Source organism: Herpailurus yagouaroundi, unplaced genomic scaffold, assembly GCF_014898765.1.
Source record: "Herpailurus yagouaroundi ecotype Mexico unplaced genomic scaffold, PumYag 191, whole genome shotgun sequence".
NCBI lineage: Eukaryota > Metazoa > Chordata > Mammalia > Carnivora > Felidae > Herpailurus > Herpailurus yagouaroundi.
In genome coordinates this window covers 12542184-12557552 of record NW_024412422.1, presented here as the reverse complement: position 1 = coordinate 12557552, position 15369 = coordinate 12542184, and the positions used below count along the sequence as shown (strand labels likewise).

The 15369-nt window shown below is 50.5% G+C and overlaps 1 protein-coding gene across 5 annotated transcripts in view; it reads left to right on the top strand.

Annotated features, from left to right (window-relative positions):
- The window catches only part of CAMKK2 (calcium/calmodulin dependent protein kinase kinase 2), a 47868-nt gene that overhangs the window by 28369 nt on the left and 4130 nt on the right, over positions 1–15369 (top strand). For 2 of the 5 annotated variants that reach the window (XM_040444158.1, XM_040444155.1), the window contains exons 8-16: positions 2064–2085; positions 2235–2323; positions 3517–3716; positions 4333–4386; positions 6486–6559; positions 6655–6742; positions 7889–8017; positions 12920–13020; positions 13514–13556. In XM_040444158.1, coding sequence (XP_040300092.1) covers positions 2064–2085; positions 2235–2323; positions 3517–3716; positions 4333–4386; positions 6486–6559; positions 6655–6742; positions 7889–8017; positions 12920–13020; positions 13514–13556 — 800 coding nt within the window. The remainder of the gene's footprint in view (positions 1–2063; positions 2086–2234; positions 2324–3516; positions 3717–4332; positions 4387–6485; positions 6560–6654; positions 6743–7888; positions 8018–12919; positions 13021–13513; positions 13557–15369) is intronic. The other 3 variants (XM_040444156.1, XM_040444157.1, XM_040444159.1) reach the window with 3 other exon arrangements.

Below are 15369 nucleotides of genomic sequence, written 5' to 3'. Positions count from 1 at the left end.
TATTTTTTTATTTTTAAGTAGGCTCTATACCCAGCATGGAACCCAATGTGGGTCTTGAACTCATAACCCTGAGATCAAGATCTGAGCTGAGATCAAGAGTCAGATGCTTAACTGACTGAGCCACCCAGGCGCCCCTAAGCTTTATTTTTTATCTGAGGAGCTGGTTCTTTTCCCTTAACCACCTTAGCCCTTGGAGATCTTTGAAACAACCTTTTGGTTTCTTCTATAAGAAACTCCAAAGTGGGTAGATGATTTCAGAACAACAGACAGCTCCAGAGTCCTTTTCCACTTGAGTTTGAAATTCACTGTGTGAATTTTTCACTTCTTAAAGGACAGCTTCATGGTCCCAGTTATGTTTGTTCAAGCAGGACAAAATTAAAATAACTATGAGACATGACCTAGTAACTCTGCTCTTAGGTATTTACACCCCAAAGAACTGAAAACAGATATCCACCCAAGTACTTGCACATGAATGTTATAGCAGCACTATTCACAATAACCCAAATGTGGAAACAACCCAAATGTTTGTTAGCTGATGACTGGATACACAAAATGTTGCATATCCACAGTGGAATATTAGTCAGCCATAAAAAGGAAGGAAGTACTGACACGTGATACAGTGTGGATGAACATTAAGTAAAAAAGCCAGTCACAAAAGGTCACTTAGCATATGATTCCATATATGTGAAATTTCCAGAAAAGGCAAATCCGTAGAACAGAAATCTGGTTAGTGGTTGTGGGGGAGGGGGTTGGGAGGAGGGGAGTGGCTGCTAATGGGCACAGGGTTTCTTTTTGAGGGGGTGAAAATTTTCTGGAACTAGGTAGAGGCAATAGTTGCACAACACCGTGAACACTAAATGCCACTGAATTGTAAACTTTAAAATAGTTAATTTTATGTTTTGGAAATTTCACCTCTATTTAAAAAAATTTTTTTTTTAATGTTTTTATTTATTATTGAAGGAGAGAGAGACAGAGCATGAGCGGGGGAGGAGCAGAGAGAGAGGGAGACACAGAATTTGAAGCAGGCTCCAGGCTCTAAGCTGTCAGCACAGAGCCCGACGCGGGGCTCGAACTCACGAACTGTGAGATCATGACCCGAGCCGAAGTCGGACGCTTAACCGACTGAGTCACCCAGGCACCCCTCACCTCTGTTTTTAAAAATGCAAAAAACAAAACAAAAAGCTCCAACAACAACTAGTGCATTCCCTGAACACAGCTTAGCTAACTTGGTGGTTTGGAGCGGGGATCCCACACACATACAGGACTGGGAAGAAGCTCACACAGTGGGAGTGGTCTGCATATTGTGGGTGAATGGGAGCCAAGCAGGGACCTGTTTAAGAGGAAGGGGATGGGCTCTTGAAGGGTGAGGAAATCTCCACCCCCACCTCTTGCTCCAAGTCTTGTTTTGGATCGAGAGCCACGGGGAGGAGTCTGATGGTGCCAAGTGTGGGGTGTTGAGGAGCTGGAAGAATCTACAAGCATTGTTGGTCTGTAGCCTGACACAGCCTGGCAGTGTGGAGGAGGTGGGAGTTTCTTGAACCTAACATGTTCTTGTTTCTTGAACCCAAACTTTCCAGGGGTTCTGAAGACCTCTAGGGCTACTTCTTTGTGTCTAAGTAAAGAGAAATTGGGTTGTGTCCCCTTAGACCTGTTCTTTGGCATAAGGTGTCTCGGGACCTGACTTAAGAGGACATAGTTTAGTATCACTTGTATGCCTGGAATCTCCAAGGTGTGAGTGGAGAGAAGGAAGGAGCCCGTGAGCCATCCCCACCTGTGTCCTATCTGCCTGCTTTGTTTTCCCCTGGCTGTAAGGTCCTTGGCTGTTTTGAGGATGAAAAGTACAGCCAGACTGGGGGTCCCAGGGACATCAGAAATCTCTGACCCCTAGTCTCCTAAGTAAGACCTTGACCAGTTTGGGCTGAGTGGACTGTTCCTTTCCCCGGCCCCAATATTCATTTCTGTGTTTCTTGGTGTTTTTATGGGCATTTGGGAGGTAGAGGAGGAAGAGGAAGGTGGATTTCCAATTTCCCAATGTAACAGTTTACCCTTTCTCTTCCCTACAGTGTTTGAGCTGGTCAACCAAGGGTGAGTGTCCCCCCTCCTGGTGGGTATGACGCCTGAAACTTCTCGAGCTGCAGAAGCTTCTTGAGTGAGGTGGTGCTTGGTTCTGCTGGTGAAAGAGGGCAAAGGCCAGTGTGTCTGGTTTGCTTCTCATGCATGTGTTGACCTTTCAGGCCTGTGATGGAAGTGCCCACCCTTAAACCACTCTCTGAGGACCAGGCCCGTTTCTACTTCCAGGACCTGATCAAAGGCATAGAGTACTGTAAGCGGGGGCCTGTGGGAGGAATCTCAGTCAGGGGTGGTTAACATCCCAGCTAGTGGATGGCAAGTGAGAAAGTGGAATTTCCCTCCTGGAGTGCAGGCAGATGGGTGGGAAACAGAATTGTCTGAGATGCAGTCATGGACAGCTGTGGAAAGCCATGCCCTTGATGAGCAGAAACCCTTCTTTCTGCCACAAAAATTAAGAGCAATAGCGATAGTGGCCATTTTCCCTGGCACTTTCTGTGTGTACCAGGCACTGTTAGGGGCTCTACTCGCATTGTCCCTTATTCCCAGTGGCCCTGGGATAGGGATCCTGTTAAACCTCCTGGAACCTAAGTTTTCTCATCTGTAAAATGGGAATAAAGTATCTCTCACCAGGTTGAAATCAGCCAGTACATATTAGTAGTTCAGATTGGCAGGTGTCCTTTCTGCTTCTGGTTGTTAAACATTTTGTCCTTTAACCTGCCCTATCACGTAGTATTGTCATGAGATTTAAATGGGGTCCGTGAGAAGCACTTAACATGGGGCTAGGCCCCAGACTGGGCACTCAACAAATGGAGCTGCTGGCCCTATTACTTAACTGACTGAGCCACCCAGGTGCCGCCCTGCTGACCCTATTACTGATACCATCATCATCATCACCACTACCACCAAAGAAATGCAGTTGAGTCTTCTAGACTGTAGGATTGTTCTCTCCTATGGGTTGACATCCAGGCAGGAACAAGTTAAGCAAGTCCCCAATCCTATTTTGTGGCCCACACTTCCATTGGATCGGCTCCAGTCATTGTTGGTGTGGTGAGCAGGTTGAGTGTTGGCATTAGTAGGTGAAAATATGTTTGACTGTCACAAGTCTTGAGACTTCTAGCTGGAAGCCAGCCAGACTCAGCAGAAACTCTCCATGCACCGTCGGCACCCACAACTTAGACTAGCAGGCAGTTACTAATTATTATTGGCAGTCAGTGTTCCACTACTTCTTTCTGAAGATGGGAGGACTTCCTTAAAGACACTCTTTCTCCCTTATCTTTTAAAGCTGTGGGTATCCAGCAGGTTTGGGAGGGGGAGGCTGGGAGAGGCCTGGGGCTGTGAGAGAGCAGAGGGGTCCATATCTGTGTTTCTGGATTCCGTGGGCCCTCATAGAGCTCCTCACATGGTGTTCCTGCCTCCTCTCCCATCTGGTGTCCGCCCTATCCCCAGTACACTACCAGAAGATCATCCACCGGGACATCAAACCTTCCAACCTGCTGGTGGGAGAAGATGGCCACATCAAGATTGCCGACTTTGGCGTGAGCAACGAGTTCAAGGGCAGTGATGCGCTTCTCTCTAACACCGTGGGCACACCTGCCTTCATGGCGCCTGAGTCGCTCTCAGAGACCCGGAAGATCTTCTCTGGGAAGGTAGGTGTGGACCTGCCTGAGATGCGGAGCTCTGTTGATTTAAGGGGCAAAAAGCCAACTCACACTGGCTTAAACTGAATCCACTGGATCATGTAGATGAAGAGTGGCATCCGGCTTGGCTAGATACGGGGATTCAGTCAGAAATCCATCTCTCCATCTCTCAACTGTTTTCTTGAACTGGTTTTCTGCCCAGGTAGGTGGGTCACCTACAGCTCCAGGCTGCTTTCTATCAGCTTACCAACCTCAGAGGAAAGAACATTCTTATTTCTGAAGAGTCCTAGCAAAAATCTTGTGGTTGGCTCTGATTGGCTCAGCCTGGGGTCATGTGCCCATCTTTGAGCCAATCTCTGTGGCTGGGGGAAGTGGTGCTCTTATTGGCCAGGCCTGGGTCTTGTGCCTATCCTTAAGCCAATCACAATGGCTGGGGGAAGTGAAGCTTTTATTGGCCAGGCTTGAGTGGGGTAGGATCAATCTCACCTTAACTCCCTGGATCAGGAGTCAAGAAGGGGTGATTCCTTAGAGGAAGGCAAGAAGCTTTGATTCTTGGCGGGGCAGAAGCATTAGACACCCCTCACTGCCCCCTGTTCCCTTACACGAAGCTCTCTTTTTCTTACAGGCTTTGGATGTTTGGGCCATGGGTGTGACGCTGTACTGCTTTGTGTTTGGCCAGGTAACAGGGTGGGGTGTCCTGTGTCCTGAGTGTTGCTAGGCGGCCCTGTGGTTAATAGTTACCCTTGCAGGGAGACTGCTTATTCATTGAGTTGTATCATTCCATTTCCACAGTTGGACCTGAATATGGAAAGGATGGTTTTCCAAATGTACCTGCCTGTATGTAGTAGTCATATCTGTGAAGAATGATCTGTTAAAATAGAAGGATTAGCATGAGGTTCCAGAGGTGGTAAATAGTTGATGAAGTTAGGGCAAGAACCACAAATGTGCTACCTCTCTTCCCACTCCTGAACGAGAGACCCATATCACAAATCAATAGCTGCCCTCTTTCTTCCTGAGGTTAGGACTGCTTTGATGTGCTTCTCAGCAGTGTTCCCAGAAGTTGTTGTTTGGAGGGATAGAATTGGAATGGAAGTGAAAATCCATTTGTCATTATTGATTTAGGGAGTTCTGTCTTGTCTCTCTGTTGTTTTATATTATTGATTTTTAGGAACTTCAGTTTTTAACTCTGAAGTTCAGATTAATTATGTGAGCAATAAAAATGTGGACTTTTCCTGTCCATGAACTTGTGGCTTTGTTGAGGAAAGCTTAAGAAACTGGTGTCATAGTTTATAATATCTTCCCTACCAGTGTTTGCTCAGATAATTTTTAATCATATAGCAAAGTTGAAATAACTGTGGTAAACACCCACACAGCCACACCTGCATTCTACCATAAACAATTCACGCTGCTTGCTTTATCACGTGTCTGTCCTTCTTCAACCTTATTTTTTTTTTATGCATTTTAGAGTAAGTTGCTAAGATCTCTACACTTCCTCCATATGCTTCAGGATGCAGTCATCAGCCAGAGCTCATAAGTTTTTTGTGGTTCTCACCTGCCCATCCCCACCCCACCCTCACCCCCCCACCCCCGCTTTGGGGTAAAATCTACATACAATGAAATGTACAGACCTTAAGTGGTTAATGATGAGTCTGTCAAATGGATATACCTGTGCAATCCAAACTCTGATCTCAAGTAACTGCTCTTAATGAAATAATTTTCCTTGGACAGGAGTGGACCAGGTACCATTCTGTGACCTTTTCCAACCTTCTGAGCACCCCACATAAAGGCTTCTTTTTCCAGCACGATACCTGAGCTCCTCCTCCTGGGTCAGGTCCTCCACTGAGTGAGAGCATTGATTGTCACCTGGGAGGTGGTGCATGAACAGGCTTCATAGTCAGCCCAATCTAGACTAAATCCCAGCTCTGCACTGCTTAAGACATGCCACTTCTGTGAGCTTCTGTTTTTCTCTTCTGTAAAATGAGAAGAGTATTTATTATTTCTTAAGGCTCTGAGAGCATCATCAAATAATTTAAGCATTCATTAACTCAACAGGTATTTATCAAAACGCTACTTTGCACCAGGGATGTTCCTGGGCCCTGGAGAATAAGCAGGAAGCAAGACAGATGAAAATCCCTGCCCTCTTGGAGTTGATGTTCCCAGTGCAAGAATTAAACAATAAGCAAATACAAATGTAATAGAACGTCAGGCATAGGTGCTCTGATGAGAAATCACATGGCATTGAGGGGAACGGTGTGCTTTAGATAGGAGCTCGGGAAGGCCTCCCTGAGAAGGTGAGCTTTGATCAGAATGATGGGAGAAAATGAGCCATGTAGTTGTTGGTGGGAAGAACATTTCAGGCAGAGGGGCAGCCAATGAAGTATTGGTTCTGAGAAACGTCAGTACAGAGCCTGGGCCAGGTTAAGCCCTCACCAGTCACTGCTGTTGCTGCTACATCTTATGTATTGTTCTTAGTATTTATTGTTTCCTGGGCAGGTGGGTGGGGAGGAGTATTTGCTTCTGTATGAGTAGGTAAAGTAAAGCACAGCTACAGAGGAAAGTCACAGTGTGATTGCGAAGGGCTCTAGCCCTTCTGGAAGTCCATTCCTGGTTCTTCTAGAACTTGGGGGCATGGGAAGTGCTTTCTCACTAGACTGGGCTACTACAGGGACATTTATTTCTCTGCTGTAACCCATGTGGAGTGACGCCAGCACGTGGCAGCCCTTGCAGACTGATGTGCCAGCCAGTGACGGTTACTCTGTCCCTGACTTCTCTTCGTAGTGCCCGTTCATGGACGAGCGGATCATGTGTTTACATAGTAAGATCAAGAGTCAGGCCCTGGAGTTTCCAGATCAGTGAGTATTGCCTGTCTGTCCCAAGTCATCTTCCTCACCAAGCCCTTGGTGGTCCTGTGTATGTTTTCCACCCTTGATGTGTCTTCCACCCCCAGGCCTGACATAGCTGAGGACTTGAAGGACCTGATAACCCGCATGTTGGACAAGAACCCAGAATCAAGGATTGTGGTGCCAGAAATCAAGGTACCTGGGGGCCACCGCTCTGCCATGGGATGTGCACCAGGGGTCTGGCCTATGTCCTCTGCTTGGAATTGTTTGGCTCAACCCTGCCTCGGCCAGGCCCCACGCCCCTCCATCCACAGTGCTGCGCCCTCTTGGCACCACTGCCCTCCCATGCCCTCAGTGTCTGGGCCGCTAGGTGCTGGTGGTGGCGGGGTGTGGGGAGGAGGGTTTGTACTCATGTTCACTGTGATTGTGGAATTGGGATCTGCTGTCAGTGGGGCAGCCAGTGCTCACTCCGATTGGCTTGGGCTGATGGCATCCACCCTCCAGACTGGGGCCTCTGTGTGCTCCATACCCTGGCTGCTGAAGTCCTGGGCCCTTTCCTTGACCCTCCCCATCCCTTTGAAGAATCTCAGTGAGGGTAGAAGGAAATTAGTGAGCAATCTGACACCCCCAGAACCTGCTGAATTCCATTTTTTGCAGAAAGCACTGTCAGGAGAGACCCCTGTGCACCCACTACACCCTGGCCAATGCCATATACGTGCACATATCTGACTCTTTAAGAAATCTAGAGGTTTCCTTCAGGAACTCCTAGGCATCTAGCTAACTAGCATTTGAGGAGAGGGAGGCCAAATGGTTACAGATAAGGGCTTGGACCCCAGGGGTGGGTAGTGGGATGGGAAAGACCCCTGCCTGGGTCCTTTCCTGACTGTGTCCTTCTAAGTGGTCTCACTGTGCCTCCCCAAGCCTCTCTTTCCCCTTCTGTGAAATGGGGAGGATCTGCCTGCTCTGAACAGAGCCTTCCGGGCATGAAGGAGAGTTGCTGAGGGGTGATGGGTGCTCCTTGGGCACCATGAAAGGCAGATGCTGAATCTGATCACTTCTGTCAAGACCTGGGCCAGCTGGAGAATGCAGTCTGGCGCATACCCCGGCCTGGTGGCTCCTTCCCATTCTCTGTCTCTCTGTCTTTTCCACGTTTCCTCGCATTTCGCTCACCCCCCACCCTCTGCCTGGCTTGCCAGCTCTCTTGCATGCCTGACCTCAGGCCACCACCTCTGCCCTCCCGCATTTCCTCCCTGGCTCTGCTCGCTGGCAGGGCCTTGGTTTTGCTCTCCGGCCTCTGCGAGCTGGCCGCCTGCCCCTCACCCCTCCTGTCATTCGTTGAAGCTGCACCCCTGGGTCACGAGGCACGGGGCGGAGCCGTTGCCATCGGAGGACGAGAACTGCACGCTGGTCGAGGTGACCGAAGAGGAGGTCGAGAATTCGGTCAAACACATTCCCAGCCTGGCGACCGTGGTAAGGCGGGACGGACCACTGACCGAGCACAGGGACAGCCTGAGGCGGGCCGGCGAGGACAGGCCGGGACACAGGCGGGCATCTGAGAAGCAGATATTGGGCCTGAGAGTCAGGGGATGGCTGGGTCTGTCCCTCACCCACAGCCACCAGCCTCTCGGCCTTGGTCACACACACATCAGACCAGGAGGCCCCTGCATCTTGTAGCTTTAGTTCTGTCTCCAGACAGGTCCTGTGTTACTACGCAGAGCGGTAGCTCCTCTCCACAGATTCTACTGTCCCTTCTGGAATTCCTGCTCTCAGAGCATGTCAGGTGGAGCAGGAGGAGGACCAGGGCAGGTGCCAGGGGTGGGAGTTAAAGCTGAGGTCTCCAAGGTGGGATTCGTATCTGCTGGCTCTTCAGGCTCCAGAGTGGACGGCTGAGCTAATCTCACATCTGCTGTGTGGGCAGCTACCAGGGTTAGGGGCATGGGCTCCCAATTCATGTGCTCAGGAGCTCCTGGGCCCCTTTTATGGCCTGACATTTGGGTTCTGACCCAGGAAAAACGAGCCAGAATGTGGAATCCTCAGGCTTAACCTTGGAGACTCTGGGAATCGCCCACTTGCCAATCCCCTCCCTTCCTAGGGGGGCATCTGGCTCCAGGAGGGAGACCAGTATCCTCAAGGTCCTGGGGTCAGGGCTGCAGTCCCAGGGGCAGAATCCTCCCCACTATGGACACCTTGAAAGCCCTGGGGTGTGTCTGGCCAACGTCGGCCCCAGCAGGCAGGCAGGGCCCTGGGCTCTGGCCGGGGACTGCTGAGACTTTCTACAAAGACACAGTGTCTGGCCTCAAGTAAATGCCCCTCTAGGAGTCCAAATGCTGGCTCCTTCTCTCCCAGCTTTGCACTTCTCCCTCCTGCTTCCCCACACACTTTCTCTCTCCTTCTTCCAAAACTTGAGCCACTGGGGTGGGGCATCCATTCACATCTTCCTCCTCCTCCCTGACCTGGGACCTCTGCATGATCTTCACTGTTAAAACTCACCCACACTCACTCTTTCTCATCCACCCACTGTACCCATGTCCTGTGCCCACAGCTGGGGAGGCAGCTGGCGTCCGATCCAGGTGCCCACCATGGGTTATTTCTGTTCCAGGCCCGAGATGTCCTTGGGAGAAGATGTCAGACCCTAGGGGTCTGGGAGCAGGGGGTACAGTGATGAGTAAAACCAACATGGTGCATCCTCTGTCCTAGAGAGACAGATGCTGGGCAAACAGCCAATAGATAAATGTATAATGTAACAGGGGGGCTGCAACGTGTACCCCTAAGGGGCACTGTGTAGCCCTAAGAGGGGGATGTGGCCAGTGTGATGGGTTGGAAAAGGGCCTCCTGGAAGAAGCAGGTGTGCACTGAGAAGATGGCAGAGTGTTAACTGGGCCACGGTACTATTGGGCCGAGGGTGTTCCTGTCAGAGGGAAGAGCAAACGTGGTGATCCTCTGGTGGGAGGAAGCTAGGCCCACAAGAAGCTTTAGAAAACCAGGCAGGACGAGGAAGGTGGGGGGACAGTGACATGAGTCTGGGCAGCAGGTGGGGCCAGCCCACACAAGACCTGAGGCCACAGCCAAGACTTAAATCTTAGTCCCAAGGGATGTGGGGAGCACGTGCAGGATTTGAGTCAGGGGAATAGGACCATCTGAGTTGGCCTTGGAAAGATCCCACTTGGAAAATGGACTGTAGGCACCAGGGAGGAAGTAGGGGCTACTGTAGTCATCCGAGGGCGCGGGCTGGAGTGGGGAGGTCCAAGTCCCCTCCTGGCACCCGGTGTGTTCCAGGCACAGGGTTACAGAGATGAATGGAGTACAGCACTGGCCCTCATGGGGCTTCTGGCCTCGTAAGAAAGATGGAGTGGGAAAAATCAAAATCACCCTCCTGTGCCATTACGTGGTGACAGGCCAGCGCAGAGAAGCAAGAGTGGAGGCTGCACAGAGGAGGAGCCCCTCCTGCTGGGTCCTGAGGGCTGGGAAATTTGGCTGCTTTGACAAGGCCACAGGGAGGGGCGGGGTGGGTGGTCTTGCCAGGGGACCACCCCCGGCAAAGGCACAGAAGGAAGGGGCTGGTGTGTTCCAGAAGCCACAGAACACAGTCCCAAGGGAGGCACCATGAGTGTCTTGCCACAGGGCATAGCCTTCATTTTCTAAGTCTGTGTTTTCCTTCTCTTCTTTAACGACATAGAATTCATGTAACATAAAATTAACCATTTTAAAGTGAACAATAAAGTAGCATTTATTATATTTTCAGTATTGGGCAACCATCACCTCTGGTTCTGAAACATTTGCATTTCCCCCACCAAAGAAATCCTGTACCTGTTAACAGTCACTCTGTTCTCCCCTCCTCCGGACCCCTGGCGACCCCCAGTTGGTTTTCTGTCTCTCTGGATATGCCTTTCCTGGGCATTTCGTGTCAGTGGAATCACACAGGATGTGGTCTTCTGTGTCTGGCTTCTTTTGCTCAGCATCATGTTTTTGAGGTTCATCCGGCTCGTAGCATGCCATTCCTTCTCATGGCTGAAGAATATGCTGTAGTATGAATAGGCCGCATTTTGTTTATCCATTTTTCAGATGCCGAGTATTTCCACCTTTTGGTAAATCGGTGGGTTTTTAAAAAATGCTTAGATTTCTTCTTAGCAGCACACACACAAAAACAGTTCAGCACATAAAACAGCTTGAAAAGGCACCATATTCTGCTTGAGGGGGTGGGGGTTAGAGCCTTTCAGGGGGCTGAAGTCTTTTCCTTGAAAATTCCTTTGCAGGACACTGCAGCCAAAAGCATCACCAAAAATGACTAATTCGCTTCCTTTCTCCAGAACCTTCCTTGGCTCTCTGGCCAGCAACAGTAGAAGTTCCAGAGTTGTATGGGTGAAAGATTTTAAGCCAGGGAGTGAGGGAATCTGATCTGGGTTTTGGAAAGGATGGGACAGATCAGTAGGGGTGAGGCAGAAGACAGGGAGGCAGAGGAAGGGAGCTGAGCTGGGGCCGCGGGATGAGATGAGGGATGGTACCTTTTCCCAAGGGATCCTCTCCTCAGGCAGGTGTTTGCCAACCAGGCAGGGGACCCGGTCTGTGTTAGAGTGGACGAGGGGGCACACCAGCAAATTCCCGCTACTGGCAGTGAACAAGCCTGCCCTCAGCGCCTCTCAGACATGGATGGACCTTTGGCACCTCTCAGCTCCGTCGCCCTCCCGCCACACCACCCGGTGCCCTGGGGTGCTGCCTCAGCAACTTAGACCTGGTCGGTGTTTCCTGTCCTGCACTAAAACGCAGCCCCCTGAGAAACTAGTACCCTGTGTGATGCCAGTGGGAATGTACAATGGTGTAACCGCTGTAGAAACCAGCCTGACAGTTCCTCAGAATGTGAACATGGTCCTAACATGATCCAAGAATTCCACACCTGCGTGTGTACTCGAGAGAAATGAAAGCATTTTGTGTGGAAAACATGTCCACACACAAAAATGTGTACCTGGATGTTCATAGCGTTATTCACAATAGCCAAAAAGTGGAAACAGCCCCCACATCCACCAGTGGATGAATGGATAAACAAATGTGGCCTATCTGCACAAAGGAATGTTCTTTGGCAGCGAAGAGGGATGAAGCACTGATTCAAGCTGTAACAGGGCGAACCTGAAAGCATGATGCTCAGTGTGGTAAGCCAGACACACTGTGTGGTTGCATTTGTGTGAGATGTCCAGAATAGACCAGTCCACAGAGACAGGACTCAGATCCATGGTTGCCAGGGCCTGGGGGGAGGGGAAATGGGGTGTGGGTACTGCTTTTTTTTCTTGGGGTGAAGGAAATGTTCTGAAGTTAGATAGTGGTGATGTGAATGTTCTAGAAACCATTGAACCATATTATTTTTTTTTAATGTTTATTTATCTTAGAGACAGAGTGTGAGAAGGGGAGGGGCATAGAGCGAGGGAGACAATCCAAAGCAGGCTCCAGGCTCTGGCTGTCAGCACAGAGCCTTATGCAGGGCTCGAACTCGCAAACTGAGATCCTGACCTGAGCCAATGTCGGACGCTTAGCTGACTGAGCCACCCAGGTGCCCCAACTTTATTATTATTTTTAATGTTTATTTATTTATCTTAGAGAATACAAGTGAGGGAGGGGCAGAGAGAGGGAGACACAGAATCTGATGCAGGCTCCAGGCTCTGAGCTGTCAGCTCAGAGCCCAAAGCGGGATTTGAACCCATGAACCATGAGATCATGACCTGAGCCAAAGTCAGACACTTAATGGCCTGAGCCACCCAGGCACCCCTTAAACTTTACACTTTAAAATGGTGAATTTCCTACTTTGTGAATTATATTTCAATTAAAATAAAAGTGCAGCCCTTGTTAATTTGACCTGGGAAACAATAGTTGGGTTTCTCGTTGGGGTGGTCATAGATAGCTTGCACTGAAAGTAAAGGCCCAGATTTGAAGATGAGACAGGTTGATGGGCCAGGAGGGCATGTGCAGCGATGGCTCAGGTGAAACAAATGGTGCCAGATGCAGGGACACCTGGAAGAGGAGGGACAGTGCAGGCCAGCTCTTCTGGAGCACAGGGTCCCCCTGGGGCTCAGGTAGACCAAGACGAGATTAAGATAGGAGACTGTCAGAGCAAGGATTTTGGACCTTATCTTATTGACAGCCAGGGAGCCATAAATGGTTTTGAGTGCGGACTAGTCAGATTTGATGATGGCTTTGGCTTTTGTGTCCTGGGTGGGAGGGATGCTGCCCAGGGTGTTTCAAAGGCCAGTCACCAGCCACAAGCCCTGGGAGCTGTTGGGGGCTGGGAGAGAAAGGAAGAGGGAGCTAGCACCTGGGGGGTGGCACAAGGGAGGCTGTTGCCTGGAGTCTCCCCCAGGTGGCCCACCTTCCTCCTCTCTCCTTCAGATCCTGGTGAAGACCATGATACGGAAACGCTCCTTTGGGAACCCGTTTGAGGGCAGCCGGCGGGAGGAGCGCTCATTGTCAGCGCCTGGAAACCTGCTTACGTGAGTATCCACCAGCCTTCCTGTAGGGTGGGGAGCCGGAGGGCAGCCTTGCCCAGCCCCCTCTGCCTGGGCCCATCCCTGGAACGACTCAGACCAGACCTTCCAGGAAATCAGAGAAGCTGCTGGGTTTGGGTTTGCCCCACCCCAGGCTCAGCCCACCTCCTTTTGCTGACTGCTAACCCACACTGGAGTTATACCTTTCTCAGGGAGACTTGCATAACTGGGGGAACCTCTTGACAATCAGAAAGTGTTTTTGTGGCCCAGAAGCATGCATGCTTGATGGTGGGATTATCAGCCCTGTGGTGGACGAGCAAGCCCTCTCTCTCATGTGACCCAGTGTGTCACAGCAGAGATGCCCTGCTCAATATCCCCCTGGCAGCAGCTTTGTGAAGCTGGTGTTTGGGGTCTGAGTGTCTCTGGGGTGGGGGACAGGCATCTCATAGATCCCGTGTCCCTTCTCACTTCCCTTTTCCCTCCCCTCTGGCCATTCCAGCAAAAAACCAACCAGGGAGTGTGAGCCCCTGTCTGAGCCCAAGGTAATGCCTGCCTGCCTGCGCTGTAGCCTCTGCCGGAGCCTGGGGGCGGGGGCAGCTGCAGAGTGCGGGGCACCCCCACCCAGGCGGAGGCTCTTTCCAGCTTGGGCTGCTGTGCCCAGGCTCACCTTGGGCCTCGGGACCTAGGATAAAAACAAGGGTCATCCAGGGGCTTGGACCCGATGGCGGGTCGTGCATGTGGGCTGGGCTGCGGGTGCATGGCGCTCCACCCGGAATGCCTGTGAATTCACCCAGGTCTCATGACCCAGTCTGGTACCCACACATTCTCAGTGCACGTCAACAGCATTGAAGCTGCGTCGCAGGGTCCCATGGCTGCCCCTGCTCTGGGTCCATGTGGTCAGAGCTTAGATCAGGCATGCTGTGCTCTGGGGCTGTCCAGCATCTACCCTTTCTTCTCTGATGGGTTAGGACCTAGAAAATAAGCCCTCTTCCAGCCTGCTGCAAATCCTTGTGAGAGTCCTCTGTCCCCTGGGTGGATCTGAACCTTTTCCCTTTTGGCCATCCATCTTCTAAACACATAGCCTTGTCAGCATTACCCCACCTCCCAGGGCAGGTGAGAATTTTTGTCCCTGTGCACTGAGACGGTCCACACTCAGCACCCCTGCTGCCTCTCACCCTGCTAGTGCCTGTGGCAAGATAGAAATTCCAGTGTTCTTTCCTTTGAGTTCCACTCACTACCTCATTCTCAACTGGGAGCTCCATGTCAATAACTGGAAAGCCATTTCTGTGTTTTAAGAGCAGCTTTATTGAGATATAATTCACATAGTACACATTTCACCCATTTAGAGTGTATGATTCAGTAGTTTTTAATATATTCACAGGGCTCTACAACCAACACCACAATCAATTTGAGAACATTTTCATGAGCCCCGGAAGAAACCCTGCACCCTTAGCTATCACCACTAGCTCCCCATTCCCAGCCAGTGCTAATCTACTCTCAGTTTCTATGGAGGTGCCTATTCTAGACATTTCACATCAAGGGAATCGTACAGTATGTGACCTTTTGTGTCTGCCTTTTCTCACTCGGCATCATTTTTCAAGGTTCAGCAGGTGTCAGTGCTTCATTCCTTTTTATGGTCAAATTCTATTCCGTTGTATGGATAGGCCACATTTTATACATCCCTTCATTAAGTGATGGACACTGTTTCCATTTTGGCTCTCAAAGTGAATGCTGCTATGACCATTCACATACAAGCAGCAGCCATTTGTGTTTGGTGAGATGGAATGACCTGTGTCACAGGAGTCAAGGGCTTATATAGGCATGCAGCGGACTGTTTACGCTCCGGGAAAGCGGCAGTTAGCAATCAGCCGGTTGTTGGCAGCCTGAGACTGCCTCCTCCCTGCTAGGTTGGTCCCCATTTCTCTGCTGCCAGATGACAGGGTGGCCCTGTCTACTCCTTGACCTGCCATGGTGACAGAGTGGAAGCCTAATGAGCAGGCTTTTTTTTTTTTTTTTAAGTAGGCTTCACGCATACGTGGGGCTTGAACTCAACAACCTTGAGATCAGGAGTCGCATGCTGTATGGACTGAACCAGCCAGGTCTTTTTCTTCTCAACCTTAAGTGTTAGGGTTGACCTCCCCCATCTGTGTGCAAGTCTGTCATTCATTATTTTCAGTGAACTCAAAATCACAAGATACCAACAGACTGAGATTGGCCCAGAGGGTTTTAGTTCCCCTTTATTCCCTCACCTGCAGTCCCAGTAGCACCTGGGCATTACCTGCTCTTGCCCTCAGCCTGCTGGTGGGATGCTTCGATTGTCCAGATGACCCAGCACTCGAGTTCATAGGGCTTATT